The sequence below is a fragment of the Canis lupus genome, chromosome 11 (genome assembly GCF_003254725.2).
Source record: "Canis lupus dingo isolate Sandy chromosome 11, ASM325472v2, whole genome shotgun sequence".
NCBI classification, from domain to species: domain Eukaryota; kingdom Metazoa; phylum Chordata; class Mammalia; order Carnivora; family Canidae; genus Canis; species Canis lupus.
In genome coordinates, this window is record NC_064253.1 from 20,588,956 (window position 1) to 20,609,706 (window position 20,751).

General features: G+C 39.0%; 2 protein-coding genes across 8 annotated transcripts in view; one reads left to right on the plus strand and one right to left on the minus strand.

Annotated features, from left to right (window-relative positions):
- On the minus strand, positions 1-20,592 carry ZCCHC10 (zinc finger CCHC-type containing 10). Of its 7 annotated transcripts, none has more exons than XM_025433111.3 (6): positions 19,118-19,410; positions 18,785-18,893; positions 17,456-17,525; positions 5,025-5,189; positions 2,521-2,595; positions 1-1,875 (listed from the first exon to the last, which is right to left on the minus strand). In XM_025433111.3, exons 3-6 carry the CDS (start codon positions 17,470-17,472, stop codon positions 1,608-1,610), a joined length of 525 nt encoding a protein of 174 aa, XP_025288896.1. In that variant the 5' UTR covers positions 17,473-17,525; positions 18,785-18,893; positions 19,118-19,410; the 3' UTR covers positions 1-1,607. The 7 variants fall into 7 exon arrangements, with proteins under 7 accessions (XP_025288896.1, XP_048972028.1, XP_025288895.1 ...); XM_049116071.1 differs by having other exon boundaries at positions 2,521-2,562; positions 19,118-19,394; XM_025433110.3 differs by lacking the exons at positions 18,785-18,893; positions 19,118-19,410 and adding an exon at positions 20,502-20,565.
- The window catches only part of HSPA4 (heat shock protein family A (Hsp70) member 4), a 71,016-nt gene continuing 70,789 nt past the window's right edge, over positions 20,525-20,751 (plus strand). Inside the window, exon 1 of the mRNA XM_025433105.3 lies at positions 20,525-20,673. Within this exon, the coding sequence (XP_025288890.1) occupies positions 20,525-20,673 (149 nt within the window). The remainder of the gene's footprint in view (positions 20,674-20,751) is intronic.

A 20,751-nucleotide genomic window follows, 5' to 3' on the forward strand; every position in this document is an offset into this window, starting at 1 on the left:
TATGTTTAATTATTTATTAAATCTATGTCAGTTGATGTCTTCTGTATGGAGACTTTGAAATGATGTTTTGAGAGTTTATTTACAATCACTGAAAGCAGAGGGTTCTATAAAACATACAAGGAATTACAGGCTCCTTAAACTTACAACATTTGTTACACATATTTTAACATTTAAATAGAAGCCCATTTTTTTCAAAAGCAATTTTCTACTACTTTCTCATAAAAATATAAAAAAGACAACATTCATAGTTTTAAAAACCCATATTTAGCCCGAATCAAGATTTTTCTACAAATGATACCTCTTTCCAAAGAGCTTAAAAGACATCACAGAATGATGTCATGCGAAACAAAATAATTTCACCACAGCAGAGTATTTTAAGAAACATTGTGCAATATTTCTTTTTAATCTTTCATGCTACACTTCAACTGTGTATATGCTATGTAAACACACCAGATTAGTCCAAGTCATTCATATTTATGCAGTAGAATGTCATATATGACCAGCTGCCATATAAACTTATACCACAATTGCAAAAATGGTAAAAGGCAATCCTTATGAAAGCTTAGAAAAACTTAATAAAAGGCAACCAACATTGCCCTAATTCTCTGTTAAAATTACCTTTGTACCTATTTTTTCCTCTCCTACCTTTTATAGCATAACAACACAAAGATACTTGTATCACTTTTCCTTAAGTTAGGCTTTTAAATGACTCTTTTCTAATACACAGAATTTATCAAAAGGCACCAAGATTAGACTCCTAAGTAGTTTCAGAATTTTGGTTCCTTTTTAGGTTCTTCTGATTGATTTTCCTCAGAAAAAGAGTAACTTTACAGGATACCTGGGTGGCTCATTCAGTTAAGCATTTGACTCTTGATCTCAGCTCAAGTCTTGATCACAGGGTTGTGAGTTCGAGCCCAGCACGAACTTAAAAAAAAAAAAAAAAAAAAAAAAGAGTAACTCTAAGAGCCAGAAGAAAATGGATGATATAACACAATAACTTGACATTTGTACCATCCAAAAGGTATAAATATAATAACAGGTTCCTTGAGCTTTTCATTTAGGACAAGAAGTCAGAATAACTTTCTGAACATAAACATAAAAATAGGGCACAATTTTTAAGAGGAACACTTCTAATTTTATAGTAACAATGTATTAAATCTTATATAATAACACACAGCCAAAAGCATTAGAAATTCACTGCCAAAAAAAAAAAAAAAAAGAAATTCACTGCCAGATATTCTGATGCATTATCCTGAAAATATGTCTGGTACATAGCACTAACATATAACAAAGGATGGCAATTATCTCACAGGGAGAAAAGATAAGTCTCATCCCCAAAACAGATTTACTGGATTCAGCTTTGATTAAGTTTTAGAGATATATATTAAAAATAAAAAAGAAAAACAAGATTTACTCTTAAAATAAAAAAAGTCTTATATATAATCCATTATTAATACTCTTTATGCTCTTCTGATGTAAAACATTTAGAAATTTTTGAACTCCAGTAATTTTGACTGGTTACCCTATATGGCCTTAATGTAGTCTAAATACCCCTTTCGAAAGTCACATTAATTTTTTGAGTCCAGCAGTACAAGAGAGATGGCGTTCTATTTCTTTTTCTTCTTCTTTGGTGGTTCATCCTCAGAGCTGCTCTCTGTGCTGGTGCTGCTGCTACTGGAAGAGCTGGAATCTGAGTCTGAATCAGAGGACGAGGAAGAGCTTGTGGAGGAGGATGAAGATGAGGAACTGGAGGAGCTTTCATCAGTGTCGCTGTCCTCTGAGGAGGATGAGGTAGACGTTTCTTCACTCTCTGATGAAGAATCACTGGCTGAACTGTCGCTGCTACTGCTGCTGGAACTGGTTACACTCTTAGACCTAGTAGACAGTGAGGAGTTACACGCACAGGAAGCTGACACCTAACAGATTGTTGGAGAGCAATTTCATGGGGAAGCGATTACATACACTGAAGCTCTGCTAGTATGGAATCACTAGACCCGAAGCGCTGGGGATTGCATAACTGTAGAAATCCCGTGGCAACCACAATGTCCTTTACTTTGGCACTTTAACTATCTTGGACAGAATTCAAGATAAGTACTCCTACTGTACTATGATCCAGGAAGAATAATGTTAGAATAAAGTTGCAGTGGAACAACTGGGCTTTCTTAAACCTCAGGTAGCATGGTGTTTCAACATCTTTACTTTGAATCAGATATAGCTGGTCAACAATTTCTTACCAGTCTAATAATATTTCCTATTCTAATATAGGAGATTTTTAAGAGAAATTATTTACTATTTCCAGGGAGAAAGCCTCTGGAAAGCTGGAGAAAAAAAAGTGAAGGCAGAAAGGTCCAGTTGGGTAAAGAGAGGAACAGATCATGAAATAAGGATGATACTTAATCAGGAATGACAAACAAGAGACTTCAGATCCAAACTTTATCACAATTATTTTTAAAGCATTCTTCCCATTCCTCTCACTAGTATTATTTATTATCCACATAATACTCCTAAAGCCACACATACCTTTTTTTCTTGGTCTTCCTTTCTACATTAGTTTCTCCGATGCTGATAAACATGAAGGGAGAGAGGGGGAAGCTCCTGTTAATAAAGTGATTATACACAGTTCATATAAACCCTTCAGCTATCCCCCAAACTGTCTTTCACTGGAGAAACACTCTGTCTTTTGTGGCATGTACGGAGCCCAGTAATTCTTGTTATAACCTGCCTCTCCCTCTCCCTCTGCCCCTCTCTTACTCCCTTTCTAAAAAATAAAATTCTGAATTGAGTTGCCATTACTAATATTACTATGTAATTGATTAAAATAATATAGGAATACATTACACATTTTAATAATTATCACACATCAAAGTAAATTTATTTGAAATGCATCGATTGTTTTTCTAGCTCATGTATCTCTGGATCTTACTGCTAGATTGTGACAATGTTCAGCATTAATTCAATTCCTGTATTTAACGTTTATAGATTTAACCCTAAGAAACCTTCTTACCCTAAATAGATAGATGGAAATAGAGTATTGTTGTAGTGATGTCACTGTTTGAATATCTCCGATGATGTGGTCCACAAGTCACAAAGATGAATCATTAAAAAATAGTTTTATTGGGGATCCCTGGGTGGCTCAGAGGTTTAGCGCCTACCTTCGGGCCCAGGGCATGATCCTGGAGTCCCGGGATCGACTCCCACATCAGGTTCCCTGCATGGAGCCTGCTTCTCCATCTGCCTATGTCTCTGCTTTTCTTTCTGGGTCTCTCATGATAAAGTAAATAAATAATATCTTAAAAAAATACTTTTATTTATTATTTATTATTGGGGGGGAGGGTGAGAGGGAGAGGGAGAGAGAGAATCTTAAGCAGGCCCTATACCTTTTATGGAGCCCAATGCAGGGCTTGATCTCATGATCTTGAGATCATGACCTGAGCCAAAATCAAGAGCTGGATGCTTAATTGACTGAGCCACCCAGTCACCCCTAAAAAATACTTTTAAATTGGTAGCTCAATTAGGTCTTTCTTCAATTTTGCTGGGAAAAAAATTACAAAAGAATTTATTCCCAATAATTAGAGCTATCTACTTTCTTAGTACAAACACCAGTATTTCAAAAATGTCTAAATTTTTATACATGAAGAAAAGGGAAGTAGAAAAGGAGGATGAGCAGGAAAGTACTAACATAAATTTATTTTTGGAAAAATTATATATGAATGTTGATGACCCAAAAAATTGATTACCTGTCTATTTCTGCACAAGCTCTGAAGAACCATCATGTCCACTAACTGGGAGATCACTGCCTGACAAGTCTACCTGTTTCAGACACTATTTTATATATATATATATGTAGTACTATACTACAGTACTCATGAAGATGCTGCTTGTAATCTATAGCACTGTGTACACCTGACACCTTCCTATTTCAGTTTCTAAAACATGTTTACTTACTTAATTCATAGCAATTTTAAGAGCTTTATTCAAAGCTTCATTCAAAGGACACAAAAGAGTAATAACACATTTCCAGTTTCTCTCCTACCCAGTTCTCCTAGAAAGGAGCCACTATTACACATCATTTCTGTTTCCAAAAAAAATTCTATTATTCCTTTTTTCTTTTTTAACATAAATAATAGAAATATTACACACATACACATATATATATATTCTGTTCTCTACCTTTGTTTATAGTCTTAAGTATCTTGGATATCTTTCCAGATCAGCTCTGTGAAGATAAAGGGAATGGTATCTAAAGTGGACTTGGGAAGCCCTGAAGGGGGAGCACTCACACACTACCTTCCATCCACAAGTGCAGACCCCCACACAGAGACCAGTACCTTGCTCCTCAGGAGGAAGAAGCTTAATTTACTATTCCAGCAGGAGGAAGGAAAATTTTCTTCTTGCCTCGCAAATAAAAACAGCCCATGAGAAACTGTCACAGTCATCCAACGAGAAGCTTGAACTCTCACTCACCTTTCCCAATTTCCTCTTTTCCTCAACAAAACCAAGCCCCTGTCTTTTCTCTGGACTTGCCTATAGCTTGCCACAGTTTGCTTGTCTTGGATTGCAATTCCTCTGCTATTCCCAAATAAACCATTTTGCTGGTAAAATAACTGGCCATTTTATCTTTACGGCTAACAGCTCATATCATCTACCTTGTAGGATTCTTGCTGCCATTTCACTGGCAGCTGAGTCAACAAAGCAAAGTGATAAAGAGCATGGACTGGCTGGTTCAACACTTAATTTTCCCACTTACTGGCTGTGTGACACTGACAAGTAACTCAACTTCTCTAGGCCCCAGGTTCTCCACATGTAAAATGGGGAGAATGGCACATACTTTAATGGTACAGAGGTGATGCTTAAACAAGTTAACACTTATAAGAGCTTAATACACAGCCTGGCACATTAGTAAGCACTCATTAGACATTAGCTAACAGTATAATCTAAATCTGGATAACCACCATGAGCCATTTAGTTGATGAATAAACTCTATCAATAAATAATACTCCTTTGGAAACCACAGGCCAACTTACCTTTGTTGCAATAATAATAATCTGTTTTCTTTTTCTTTTAAAGCTTTCTTTAGTTCTGCTGTTCTTGAAGGCCTATGCAAGTATTTTCTTTTTCCGGTGCATTCATAAGTCCAATGTCCAAATTCCAAGCATTTCTGACATCTTACATGTTGTTTATTTGCTTCACTACAGAGGAAAAAAAAAAAAAAAGAACACAGGCCTTAAAATTTTGACTTGACATTTTTTACCTTGAAAATATAAAAATATGAACATTTTTAGGTCAAAAGTAAAAATATTTTTATACTTTAAATTGTTTATTGTGTTAGATTTAGTCACAAGGCAGTATAATAAGTACATGGACCTTCAAAGTTAGACAGAACTGAGTTCAGATCTTCATTCCTTAATTCCAATCTAGTAATGGCAGACTAGATAGCTCAGAAATAGAAAAGAATGTCAAAACATTTTTAATAATCTGCTTGAGGCATCAAAGAACTAACAATGGGGCAAAGAACAAGTAGCCATCTCTGTATTTAAGTGAATTTTTGTGCTGGGAATGTTTGCCCAACTTAACAGGATAAACCTCACTTACAAAAAGCTAGGAAGACAAACTATCCAGAATTAGGTCTCTGAAGAGTTATACCCTAAGAATAAACCAATTGTATATGGAATACAGTCCAGCTCTTGGTTTCCATTCAGATCGTGATCTCAGGGTTGTGAGATTGAGCCCTAAGTCAGGCTCCAAGCTCAGTGTGGAGTCTGCTTGATACTCTTTCCCCTCTCCCTCTGCCTGTCCCTCTCTTGCATGTGAGCTTTCTCTCTCAAACAAATAAATACCTGAAAAACAAAACACCCTGAAGAAACTACCCAACAGGTACCAGAAAGACTAAAATTAAAAACTGATGATAGCAAATGTTAGCAAGAATACATAGCAAGAGGGACATACACCCACACATTGTGAGGATGAATGCAAACTAGTACAACCATTTTGAAAAAAATTTACTATAGTTGAAGAGATGCACACTCCATGATTCAGCAATTCTACTTATAAGTATTTATTTATATAATAATAGAAATCACTGCAGTACCACTTGGGTGGCTTAGGTCAGGATCTCAGGGTTGTGAGATGGACCCTTGGGGCAAGCTCCATACTGGGTGTGGAGCCTGCTTAAGATTCTCTCTCTCCCTCTTCCTCTGCCCCTTCTCAGCCACCCCCCATCGTGTAAGCACTCTCAAAACAAAAACAAAAGCACGGAATCAATGCACAGCTATACCAGATAACATGTTTAAGAATATTGGTTTCCTTTATGTAGCTCTTAAAATTTTTTAAAGAATCATAACCTTATAGAAAATTTGTAAGTATCATTCAAAGAACTATTTTTCCTGAACCATTTGTAAGTTGCCAACCTGATGACTTATCAACTCACAATTCTTTTTTTTTTTTTTTTAAGATTTTATTTATTCATGAGATACCCAGAGAGAGAGAGAGAGGCAGAGACACAGGCAGAGGGAGAAACAGGCTTCATGCAGGGAGCCCGATGTGGGACTTGATCCCGGGTCCCCAGGATTGCACCCTGGGCCAAAGGTGGCGCTAAACCGCTGAGCCACCCGGGCTGCCCAATTCTTTTTTTTTTTTTTTTTTTTAAGATTTTATTTATTCATTCATGAGAGACACACACAGAGAGACAGAGACACAGGCAGAGGGAGAAGCAGGCTCCTTGCAGGGAGCCCGATGTGGGACTTGATCTCAAGACCCGAGATCACACCCTGAGCCAACCAGTCGTCCCTTGGCCAGCTTATTTGTAGAACATGCTTCAAGTTGCTTTTAAGCTCACTTATAGAGCTCTCAGTAGGAAGCTTCAGTTCCCTGCCTGTTGTCCTCTTTATAGGGCTGTTCATAACATGGCTTTCTCCAGAGGGAGTGACCAAGACAACTTAAGAATGAAGTCAGTCTTTTATAACCTAAGTTTAGAAATGACATACCATCACTTTTGCAGTATTCTAATCGTCACACAGACCAACCCTAGTATAATGTGGGAGGAAACTACACAAGAGTGTGAATACCAGAAGGCAGGGATCATTGGGGGTCATTTTGAAGGTCAACTACCATATCTGATATCTCTACATGATTAGATTCTGGCCATGCATCTTTGACAGAAATATAACAGAAGTGTGCTGTCCTCACTGTATTCCTACCAGGTGACAAAAGACTACAATTTGTCTTATTATTGCACTTTGATCTCCTGATTAAGGAGAGGTATTACTACATTTCTTTTTTTTTTTAATTTTATTTATTTATTCAGAGAGAGAGAGAGAGAGAAAGGCAGAGTCACAGGCAGAGGGAGAAGCAGGCTCCATGCAGGGAGCTCGACGTGGGACTCGATCCCGGGTCTCCAGGATCACACCCCGGGCTGCAGGCGGCTCTAAATCGCTGTGCCACCGGGGCTGCCCAATTGTGGTGGTTTTAAATTAATGTTCACAAATTCTTTGATACTCCTTACTTCAAGAGGTAGAGCCCTAATTCCCCTTATCTTGAATGGGGCTTAGACTTAGTGTCTTGCTTCTAACAGAATAAAGCAGAGTAATGGAGTATGACTTTGAAGATTAAGTTATCTAACTGCCATGTCATGCAGACACTTGAACAGCCCACACAGTGAGAAACTGAGGTCTCCTGCCAATAGTCCCATGAATGAGCTATCCTGGAAAAAGGTCTTGCAGTCCTGGTGAAGCCTTTGGATGACTGCAGTCCCTTGCAACATCCTGACCAGGACAAGGGAGAACATGAGTTAGAACCCTCAGCTAAGTCATTCCTGGATTCCTAACCCAGAGAAACTGAGAAAATATATTTTGTCAGAAGCCACTAAGTTCTGGATTTGTCATACAACTGTAAGTGAAAACTAATATAACAACTAATAACTGTTTTGTGGGTTGGTATAAAGTACATAAATATCCTGCCCATTAAATTTTTAGTTCATTTATTCATTTATCAGTTTGAACTCATATTTTTCTATTTTATTCAGTAAATTTTATTCAATGACTTACGATCCATTACCACAATTTATTTTGATACTCAGATTGTCCTAGATGTGGTCAGTGGAAAGGAATCCTTTTAAGTTGGATTCTGTATTCTTTTGACACGGCTTCATTTGGGAGGCACTTTTTTGTTTTCTGGTACAACAAAATATTTCAGGCTTATCTACTTTCCCTGTACCAGCCTGAAATCAGACTGATGGAGCCCTAATAACATTTAGAGTCACATTTTTCTTTCCACTTAGGCTGACACTTCACACCAAATTACACCTCCCCTCCCTTATGTAGATGTTCTTTCCATTAGGGTGACAACTTATGCTAAATTGCTCCTGTGTGGACACCTTCCTCACCTCGCTTGGGATCTCATACCCTACCTTGGATCTTGCCCTCCAATCCTGCTGACATTATAGATCCCTTCCTTATCCCCACTTCAGTCCCAGTACTCCAATGCCAAGTCAACCCTCTGCATGAAAGCCTACCCTGTTCCACACTACTTAATAGCTTTAGGCATAACTTGTTCAAGAAGGGAAGAGGAAGAACTGTAAGAATATTCGTAACAGCATAATCCTCAAAACTGGAAGTAACAGGGCAGCCCAGGTGGCTCAGCAGTTTAGCGCCGCCTTCAGCCCAGGTCATGATCCTGGAGACCCAGGATTGAGTCCCGCGTTCAGCTCCCTGCGTGGAGCCTACTTCTCCCTCTGCCTGTGTCTCTGTCTCTGTCTCTCTGTGTCTCTCATGAATAAATAAATAGAAATCTTTAAAATAAATAAAAATAATTTAAAAAAATTGGAAGTAACATTGAAGTAGAGTGGATAATTTATGGCATAGACTACAGTGAAATACAGTATTAAAAATGAACAAATTTTATAGTTTAACTTGTATAGATCTTAGATCTAAGAAGCCAGATTATTCAAAAGAATCCAAATTGTCTGATTCTGTATAAAGTTCAAAGACAGGAAAAATTAAACTCCTGTGCATAGTAAGATGGTAAAAGCACAAAGAAAAGCAAGGGAAAAACTACCATAAATGTTGGGTCACTGGTTTCCTTTGGGAAGGAGGTAGGAAGTCATGACTGGCAAAGGCCTTAAAGGCTTTCTGGCATATTGGCAATTTTATTACTCGATCTGGGTGGTAGTCACATGGAATTATCCCTTTATAATAATGTGTTAAGTGTCATAATTATGTTGTTTGAACTTTTTTGTATATGTGTTGTATTTCACAATAAAGATTTTTAAAAATCTTGGCTCTTTCACCACATAGCTGTAGGCTCTTTGGCAAAGTGATTTTGGAACATTAGTTTCCTCCTCTTCTAAGAAAGTAGTAATAGGGCAGCCCGGGTGGCTCAGTGGTTTAGCGCCGCCTTCAGCCCAGGGCGTGATCCTGGAGACCCGGGATCAAGTCCCACGTCAGGCTCCCTGCATGGAGCCTACTTTTCCCTCTGCCTGTGTCTGTGCCTCTCTCTCTTTCTCTATGTCTCTCATGAATAAATAAATAAAATTAAAAAAAAAGAAAAGAAATGTAGCAATACCTACATTACTAGGTTATTGTGAGAATCATGCAAAATCATCAAAGTATAATCATGGCTTATACTTACTGGGTGCCAGGAATTTAACTAAGTATCAGCTATGCATAATCACATCCAATCTCCATAACAACTCAGTGAGTTTGAAAGCATTATCCTCACTCTATAGACTGGGATGTGTATATAGCAAGCAGTAAGGCATCTGGCGTACGTAATACACAATTAATTGGCAGTTATTATGTCAATCTACATATTAGGCTAATCAATTGTGTGGAATAATAATACAAGGAACTTTAAATTTTCTCATACCATGGTTGCATGATAAGTTGCTGGGTTCTTAATTTTGACTGATAGCAGTCACCTCTTTTATCCCTGGAGAATACATAATTGGTGTTCAGTAGATATTTGTAAAATGAATGATTGCTGAAATAGTCAAGTGTTTAAGAGAACATATATTGCTTATTATGGGCTTTTTCATTAATTAATTCCTGCATTGTGGGCCAGGTTCTGTAATCTTGACAATAATTTAGTTTTAGCATGTGTCCAAAATTTAAATTAATTCTCATATGAAGAAATAAGGTTACAAGTGAAGAAAAACTATGTCAGTAGATGTAATATTAAAAGATAATAGGGATCCCTGGGTGGCGCAGCAGTTTAGCACCTGCCTTTGGCCCAGGGCGTGATCCTGGAGACCCGGGATCGAATCCCACGTCGGGCTCCCGGTGCACGGAGCCTGCTTCTCCCTCTGCCTATGTCTCTGCCTCGATCTCTCTTTCTGTGTGACTATCATAAATAAATTTTAAAAAAATTAAAAAAAAAAAGATAATAAAGACTCAGGTTTTTGTTTAGTAATAGTTCTTAAATGTTACCAAGCAACTGCCAAACCCATGACTGTAATTTCAGATCTTATCTTTTTTTTTTTTAAGATTTTATTTATTTGAGAGATGGAAAGAGAGTGAGAGAAAGCACAAGTGGGGTGAGGGGCACAGGGAGAAGCAGGCTCCCCATTGAGCAGGGAGCCTGATGTGGGGCTTGACCCCAGGACTCTGGAACCACTTAGGTGCCCCTCAGGCCTTATCTGAGTATCTAATGTCATAGTGAATTTTTAAGAGCAACAATAATAAAACACTCTATGGCCTTAATATTAGCTTTTGAGGCAAAAGCTACCACTAACACATTTAACATATACAGAATTATAAGATGCAATGCAGAAATGTCCACAATAGCCAAACTGTGGAAGGAGCCTCAGTGTCCATTGTAAGATGAATGGATAAAGAAGATGTGGTTTATGTATACAATGGAATATTACTCAGCCATTAGAAACGAGAAATACCCACCATTTGCTTCAATGTGGATGGAACTGGAGGGTATTATGCTGAGTGAAATAAGTCAATCGGAGAAGGACAAACAACATATGGTCTCATTCATTTGGGGAATATAAAAATAGTGAAAGGGAATGAAGGGGAAAGGAGAAAAAATGAGTGGGAAATATCAGAAAAGGAGACATAACATGAAAGACTCCTAACTCTGGGAAACGAACTAGGGGTGGTGGAAGGGGAGGTGGGCGGGGGGTGGGGGTGACTGGGTGACGGGTACTGAGGTGGGCACTTGACGGGATGAGCCCTGGGTGATATTCTATATGTTGGCAAATTGAACACTAATAAAAAATAAATTCATTAAAAAAAATAAGATGCACTGCAGAAATAGTAAATTCAGAAACAAAGATAACTTGTAAAAAGTGCAAAATCATGACTCTCATACAAATATATATAAAACAAACATATGTTAAAGGTTTTATTTAATCATTAATAAAGGAATCAGTAAGATGGTGCAACTGGTTCAAAAGAGAATTCAAACAATACACATATATATGCAATCAGGAATGCTGAAATATTTGAATTTACAGATAGTTAAAAACTAGTTAATAGCTACATTGCAAGAATCAACTGTACATTTTTATGGGTAAAAATATGTTCTACCAGTTTCCTACAAACTTAGAGTTATAAAATTGCTCAAAGACAATGATGCATAGGCCCTTATAGAGTCACATAGCCAGGAAGAGTGGATTAGACAAGACACCTAGTAATCTTTGTTTTGAAATCCATTTCAAAGCCTTTCACAATATTTCCTAACAAAGAAAATACAATTGGTAGTGTGGGGAAGCCTCTTAGAATCAAGGAAATAAAGTCTTCTCCAATCATAGGCTGTTTTCCCAGTATTAAGAAACTTATTTTTTTAATCAATTTTATTATTTTTTTAAAGATTTATTTATTATCTGAGAGGAAGAAAAAAAGAGAGCATGCATGGAGCAAGTGGAGAGGGGGCAGAGGGAGAGAATCTTCAAGCAGACTCCCCACTGAGCACAAAGCCCAATGTGGAGCTTGATTCCACAACCCCATGAGATTATAACCTCAGCTGAAAACAAGAGTCAGAGGCTCAACTGGCTGAGCCCTCCAGGTGCCCCAATATTAAGAAACTTACAACTTAAGATGCCACCTATTAAAAATATTATCCACCAGCATTGTGGAGTTTTCTGTTGTTATAAATAGAATATTCACAAATATCTAAAGCCTATCTACGATTGACATATTTTAAATATTAATTCTTTTTGAAAGAATTTATTTATTTATTCATGAAAGACATGGAGAGACAGAGGCAGAGACACAGGCAGAGGGAGAAGCAGGCTCCATGCAGGGAGCCTGATGTGGGACTCAATCTTGGGACTCCAGGATCACACCCTGGGCCAAAGGCAGATAGATGCTCAACCGCTGAGCCACTCAGGTGTCCCTATTTTAACCATTAATTAATCACCCCTAAAAATACCAATCTTTCAGAGTGCTGAATGAGGCAGAACTATAATTTCAAAATAAATAAGATTAGCATTTTTTCTAACCATATGGATACCCGATTCACAATATTACAATTCTTTTTTTTATTTAAGATTTTATTTATTTTAAGAGATTTTATGTTTTTATTCATTAGAGACACACAGACAGAGAGAGGCAGATACGTAGGCAGAAGGAGAAGCAGGCTCCTTGCAAGGAGCCTGACATGGGACTCAATCCCGGGATTCCGGGATCACGCCCTGAGTCAAAGGCAGATGCTCAAACACTGAGCCACCCAGGCGCCCCTAAGATTTTATTTATTTATTTGACAGAGAGAGAGAGAGAGAGAGAGACAGCATAAATAGGGGGAGCGCCACGGAGAGGTAAAGGCAGGCTTCCCACTGAGCAGAGAGTCTGATGTGGGGCCTGATCCCAGGACCCTGGGATCATGACCTGAGCTGAAGCCAGACGCTTAACTTCTTGAGCCACCCAGGAGTCCCTACAATATTCTATTTCTATATTCTAAGCTAAGCCCTAAGGAAGTGTTCTAGTGGTATAGGCTTTTTATGTGAAATGACCTTTAATACCTAAAATAGTAGGACATGCCTGCTACATTGATAACCTATTGATGGCAGAGGTAAAGAATGGCACTCTGCATATGATAAGATATATATTCTTAACTGCTGGTAAGAATATAAGTTGCACCAACTTTCTGAAGGGCCATTTAGTAACTAGAAGAAAAATCTTAAAAATGTACATCAAAAAAGATAGTATAAATGATAATTATCCACCTGGAAAATTCCTAGGAATCTAAAACAGAACTACTTAGTAAAGTCACAGGATACAAGGTCAATATACAAAAGTCAATTGTATTTCTACATACCAGCAACAAACAACTGAAATAAAACAACTGAAATTTTAAAAAACACCACTACAATACAGATAACCCTGATGAAAGTTGTTCAACACCTCTACACTGAATTATAAAACATCAGTGAGTTAAAGTATTCATAAAAAATGAATACACACACACACATACTCATGGGATCAGAAAACTTAAGACTGTTAAGGTACCCTTTTTTCAGAAGCTGTTTTATGACAAAGGTGCAAAAAAGGGGCATCTGGGTGGCTCAGCATTGAGCATCTGCCTTCGGCTCGGGTTGTGATCCCGGGGTCCTGGGATTGAGTCCCACATCTAGCTCCCTGCAGGGAGCCTGCTTCTCCCTCTGCCTATGTCTCTGCCTCTGTCTCTCTGTCTCTCATGAATAAATAAATAAAATCTTAAAAAAAAAAAAAAGATGCAAGAAAAATTTGGTAGAGAAAAATGTCTTTTCAACTACTGGTACTGGAATAATCAGATTGTGATGTGCAAAAAGACAAACTGAAAAAGTCTGCCAGTTTCCAATAAGGTTTCTAATAAAGTTACTATATGGTCAAGCAATCCACTCTTAGATTATTTACTTAAGAAAAAGAAAAACTTAAGTTTACACAAAAGACTATATGGGGGGCCCTGGATGGCTCAGCTGGTTAACTGCCTGACTCTTGATTTTGGCTCAGGTCATGATTCCAGGGTTGTGAGGTCAAGCCCTGCATAGGGCTCAAGGTGGGCGTGGAGTCTACTTAAGATTGTTTCTCCCTCTCCCTCTGTCCCTCCCCTCCCCACACTCTGGCACAAACTCTCTCAAAAACAACAAGAAAAATATACATGATAGCAGTTTTATTCAAAATAACCTCAAACTGGAAACAATAAAAATATCCTTCAAATGGCAAATGGACAAACTGGTATATGTATACAATGGGATACTATTAGAAACAATTTAAAAAAGAAGAATGCACTATTAATACATGCAAGAACTTCAGTGGATCTCAAATGAATTAATTAACCAAGTGAAAGACACTGGACTCAAAAGGTTTATAGATTCTATTCACACAACATTCTAGAAAAGGTAAAATTATAGGGACAGAAAAAAATCAGTGGTTTCCAGAGGCTGAGGGTGGGGTAAAGGGTTTACTTACAAAGGCTCATGAAGAAATTTTTCATGATAAAATTGTTCTATATCTTAATTTTGGTAATGATTATCTGACTATCGGTATCTGTCAGAATTCATAGAACTGTACATTAAAAAGGATAAATTTTGGAGCCCTTGGCTGTTGGTAGAATATGCAACTCTTGATCTTGGGATTATAAATTCAAGCCCCACAATGGGTGGAAAGATTACTTAAAAATAAAAAAAATCTAAAAATAAAAATAAAAAGAGAGTGGCTCAGTTGGTTAAGCATTTGTTTCTTGATTTAGCTCAGGTCATGGACTCAGGGTCATGAGACTGAGCCCTACACTGGGTTCTGCACTGGGCATGGAGCTTGCTTAAGATTCTCTCTCCCTCTGCACCCCCATGCCCCTCCCCTCCCTCACTTGCTCACACATGATCTCTTTCAATAAAAAAATGAATTTTGTTAAATGTAAATTAAACATCAGTAAACTGGATTTAAAAATGTCTATATCAGTTAACCGAGAATAATGGATGTATGCAAAAATTGAGTTGTATATTTATTATAGGAGATACAATGTGGTTTATAAGAGTAAACCTGATGGTAGCTACACTTGCACGGAGCATAGCATAATGTATAAACTTGTGGAATCAGTAGTGTATAACTGTAACATAACATTGTGTGTCAACTATACTCAAGAAAGAAAGAAAAGAAAAAAAGAGTAAACCTAATAATTATGCAAGAGCAAAGGAAATGGCCAAAAGTTATTGTTTATCCATAAAGAACACTATGAGGCCATTTAAAATGTTAAAAATGGGGATGCCTGGGTGGTTTAGCAGTTGAGCGTTTGCCTTCGGCCCAGGGCATGATCCTGGGGTCCCAGGATCGAGTCCCACATTGGGCTCCCTGTATGGAGCCTGCTTCTCTACCTGTGCTTCTGCCTCTCTCTCTGTGTCTCTCATGAATAAATAAATAAAATATTTTTTAAAAAAAAGTTAAAAATGACCTGAAAGGTTATACATTAAAATGTAAAAATGATTATCTTTGAGGTATGATTATAGCATATTTTTTCATTATCTGTATTTTCAACTTTCCTATAATGAACATGGATTGCATGTGAAATCGTAAAACAAATCATAAAAGATATTTTTCAAAGGAACATATAACTAAAGAATACAGTAGAGTGCCAAAGGCCTATAACAGGGCAGCCCTGGGGGCTCAGCGGTTTAGCACCGCCTTCAGCTGAGAGTGTGATCCTGGAGACCTGGGCTCAAGTCCCACGTCAGGCTCCCTGCATGGAGCCTGCTTCTCCCTCTGCCTGTGTCTCTGCCTCTCCCTATCTGTCTCTCATAAATAAATAAATAAATAAATAAAATCTTAAAAAAAAAAACAACAACAAAGGCCTGTAACAGAAACATCTAAACCTAATATAAATAAATGCCTTACCAAAATAAGCTGAAGCTTGAGAAAAATATCAAGAACACAAATTATTTTGTGTTTTAGCTATATTTAAAGCTATTTTTATTTTTTATTTTTTTATTTTTTAAAGATTTTATTTATTTATTCATAGAGACACAGAGAGAGAGGCAGAGACACAGGCAGAGGGAGAAGCAGGCATCATACAGAGAGCCTGATGTGGGACTCGATCCAGGGTCTCCAGGATCACGCCCTGTGCTGCAGGCGGCGCCAAACGCTGTGCCACCGGGGCTGCCCCTAAAGCTATTTTTAAAGAACCAAAAAACGGATAGCTCATTATTCAGGGTGCTAGGTGAACACACCACCAATGTGATGTTGTAGGCTACGAGTAAAAGTAGGATTATTTTAATTTTGCTTCCGTCTTCACTCAAACACAATTATATGCATGATTAGAAGAGTAGAACTGAACCCCAAGATAGTGAGGGGTGGGTAACAGAGCCCTTCTATCCATTCTGAATATGTTTAAGTCACACAGCCCAAGTAACTGCTCCCTAAACATACCAGAGATTTTCCAGGTGAGATGACTGTACTGCTGCTGGTAATCTGAGAGATCCTGGCAAACAGAAGTGAAAGACTGGAAGTAGGCAAATGCAGTTTTGATTTTCAAAGTGGGGAGAAAGGTAGATTCCACAAAGTAGAACACTGAACTTGACATCCATTCCAGGCAAAATTCTGGCTAGATTTATTAAATCCATTCAGAAAGAAAAGCCCTGATCACCAACTATCAAATCATTACACCTAATACCCTTATTGGCTTTTGGGTATTTGAATTTCAATAAGGCATCTTGGAAAGTCTCTTACAACATCCTTGTGAACAAAACAGAATAACTAGGTAGATCAGTTGATCATCATGGACAACAGACTACTGTTTAATGGGTTGAAGTAAATGTATAGAGAGGTATCCAGTGATGGCTTGAGGCCTTGGTCTTCAGTTTGGACTTGTTCAACATTTTAGAAATGACTTGGGAGGGCACAGATGTGCCTATTTATCCAACCTGTAGCCGACACAAAGCTAAGAGAGAGGGCTAATACAAAAGATGACCAAATGAAGATCCAAAAAGGTCTTGAGGGCAGCCTGGGTGGCTCAGCTGGATCAGGTGGATCACTGCCTTCAGCCCAGGGTGTGATCCTGGAGACCCCAGATCAAGTCCCATGTCAGGGTCCCTCCATGGGGCCTTCTTCTCCCTCTGCCTGTGTCTCGGCCTCTCTCGCTCTCTGTGTCTCTCATGAATAAATAAATAAAATCTTAAAAAAAAAAAAAAAAAGGTCTTGACAGAGTAAAACTCAGTGTCAAATCTAACAAGATGAAATTTAACAAGGGTAAAAGTAAGTCTAACACTTAAGTCCTGAAAATCAATACAAGACAGAGGAAGCCTGACTTGATGGCAATTGATCACACCTTGATTAACACTTAGGTTTTTTTTTTTTTTTAAAGATTTTATTTATTTGAGAGAGAGAGAGAGAGAGAGAGCGCGCGCAAGAGAGCGAGCACATAATGTGGAAGAGGGGAAGATGGTGAGGGAGAAGCAGACTCTCCACTGAGCAGGGAGCCGGACATGGGGCTCGATCCCAGGACTCTGCGATTATGACCTGAGCTGAAAGCAGATGCTTACCTGACTGAACCACCCATGCATCCAACACCTAGGGTTTTTAATTAACTGAAACCACAGTTTAGGTCCAAACCTAGGAAATTAGAAAGGAGCGGGGTTTAGCTTCATAAATATTATTTTCCCTTCAGTTCCACATAAACTTTTTGACAGATTTGAAAAAGCTAACGGGCTACTTTAGGAGGTAAGTATGTCCTTCCTGAAGGTCCTCAAGCTAAAGTTAGATAATTCCCCTGGATGATGAAGACAGTACTGGAATCCAGTGGAAGGTTTAGCAGAAGAAATGACCCCAGATAGTGCCAAGATTCTACAATTTACTTACATATAAGCAGATGTAATTACAATTAACAAACTGAAAGTAATTTCATTTCAATTGATTTAAAGTTAACTCCCTGAAAGATCTGCTGAATAAGAAGTTCAAATTTAGGCTCTCTCTCTCTCTCTCTCTCTCTTTTTTTTTCTCTTTTATTTCCTCCCTCCCCTCTACTAGTCCAGAGTCTTAAAAAAAGAACAACAGTACTTTCTCAACTTCTTATAACCAATTAAAAAAAAAAAAAGTTTAAAACTTGTTATTATGGAAGTAATATGTGCCTTTTATAAATAACATTAAAACTTTCTGATGAACACAAAATGATAAGTAATGGTTCCTCTTGTTTCTCCCCCCAAAATATTCCCCAAACTCTACCAGATTCCCCTAAATGCTAAAAGTCTCCTTCTCCAACTCCCTGAGGATTTACTCTGTATACCATGACTACTTTTATTATACACCATTTGTTTTCTTGCCAACAAGACAAGAAGCTCCTAGAGGTAAGATTTGTCTTTTATTTTTCTGTGTAGCTCATGTACAAAATACAGGCATTCCATAGAAAAACAGTATTTGTTCAACTTTCTATTACTTCTGAAATAATAGCAATACTCTTTAGATGCTAAAAGTCTTTCACTTCATATTTAAGTGGACATTGCTTGGTTTTGTCACCGTAGTGGCAAATTATTATCTATTTTAAAATTTAAAATAATTTAAAATTATTATCTATTTTAACTACCTATCTAGCTTATCATTGGTTTATAGAGATCCATCCAATTGTGCTGGTAAAAGAATGAGATCTGCAAATCAGAGCATCACAATCCCATAGACATGATTCAATCTAGACAAATGATATGCTATCAAGTTGAAGTTGAGAGGATATAAAGGACCAGAGATAGTGAGCCATCTTGAGACCAACGGAATGAACCTATCCAAGTGTGGAACTAACACTCAAAAGAACAAATCTGAGTGTTAGAGACCCTGGAAACCCAATGTAGCACACCTATTGTTAAATTCACTCTATTCATAACCTTAGAATTGTCTGACTTCAAAGCCTTCTCCACCAGGCATACTACTCTGACTCCCTAGGTCTTCATCTTGATGCTCAAAGAACTCTTCATTAGGTGTGAAAGGTAGAATCTGATGGAGAGAAGAGAAGGAAAAACAACAATAAAAAATAAAAAACAGAAATGTAAAAAGAAACACACACATATATATGCAAGCAGACTATGAGTGATATGTTATGGACTTGCAAATGGTAACAGCATGAAATGCTAAGAGAATGAAAAAATGGCAGATTGTTAAGGTGTGCAGGGGGGTAGAAGAAAAAACGCTTTACAGTACAGGGGCATTTTGGACAATACCTGCATTATGTGTCCATGGCACTTCTTGTGCCACAGTCTCTTGGTCACCAGCTATTATCGCCAGCTTTCAGTTCTTATAAACTAACGTTCTTGGGGAGCCTGGATGGCTCAGTCAGTTATGCAGTGAACTCTTTGATTTCCACTTAGGTCATCATCTCAGGGTCAGGGATCCAGCCTCATGTTTAGCTCCAAACTGGCTGTATAGCCAGTTTAAGAAACTACTCCCCCTCCCCCACCCCGCCACTTCCTGGGGTGGCTCGGCGGTTTGGCGCCTGCCGTTGGTCCAGGGCCTGATCCTGGAGACCCGGAATCGAATCCCGTGTCGGGCTCCCCGTGCATGGAGCCTGCCTCTCCCTCTGCCAGTGTCTCTGCCTCTCTCTTTCTCTCTCTGTGTCTATCATAGATAAATAAATTAATAAATTAATAAATAAATACATCTTAAAAACAAACAAACAAACAAAAACACCCAAAACTAAAATTCTTTCCTGTCTCAAAGGAATTATGGTACCGTCTAATGCTTTTCCCCCAAATGTTCTCACGTCTGGCTCTTTTCTCACACTTTCAATCTGTTTAAACGCCACCTCTTCAGGGATGTCTTTCCAGTCCTACCAATGTAACCTGGGCCTTTCTTTCCATCACCTCTTATTTCCTTCAAAGCTCTTAACACCAACTGTATTTACTTAAAATGTTCAGTTTATCGACTCTTAACGAATGGAATGTAACTTTCCTGAAAGCAGAGATTCCTATCTTGAACACCTCTTTTTCTTCACACCCAAAATCTGACAGCGAGAAACAGATGATGAATCAGTTATTTATTGAAGAGAATAAATGGCAGAAAGCGAGAAAATAACTCGGGCGGAAAACCGGCATTGTGGTCAGGCTGCTTCTAGGGAAGGCGATAGGAAGGGGGGTAGGAAAAGCCAGCTGGGCTGGAAGCTGCAGAGCAAGCTAAGGTTTACGTCGGTGAGAGCGGAAGGGGTCCCTTTAGGCTTCCTCCGGCCACGCACAGGGTGGGCGGCTGGGGGGGCCAAGGGGCATACGCCACTTAGTGCCCAACTCCTCGGCGTCTCCAGCGCGGAAAGCAAACGCTGGGCTCTCTTCAGACCCTCCCCCCAACACACACTCACCCACCCCGCAACCTGGGTCCCGCCCCGTGGACCTTACGCAGTCATCTTCCACGCAATCACTAGCCCTTGGACACCAAACTTATCACCCGGGCCGAGCCCCTGTGGAGCAGCAACAAGTGAGAGGCACGACCACCCTCCGCCCGTCCACACGGAAGATCCGATACCAGCCCCGCATCCCGGCCCCTGCTCACCCGCCGGCTGACGCGCTTCTCCCCGCCCCCAGCCCGCCCCGCGGCCCTACTCGGGGCCTCACTTACGCTTGTCTCCGAGCTATGAGCCGATGCATGGGAGTCGCCATCTTAGCGCGGCTGAGCACTGCCGCGCGGGGTTTTGGGAAACTCCTCGGAAGGGGCGGGGACTTCGACCCCGGCGTCCGCCTGCGTGGGCGGAGCCAGTGAGGCCTGGAGGTCTTCTGGGGCAGCCTTTGGGGTAAGCTACGGATGGGGAGGTGGTGTGTCTCGTCCCCTGTGTAGGTCTGTAGTTTAGAAAAGAAGAAAGAGGCCGGTT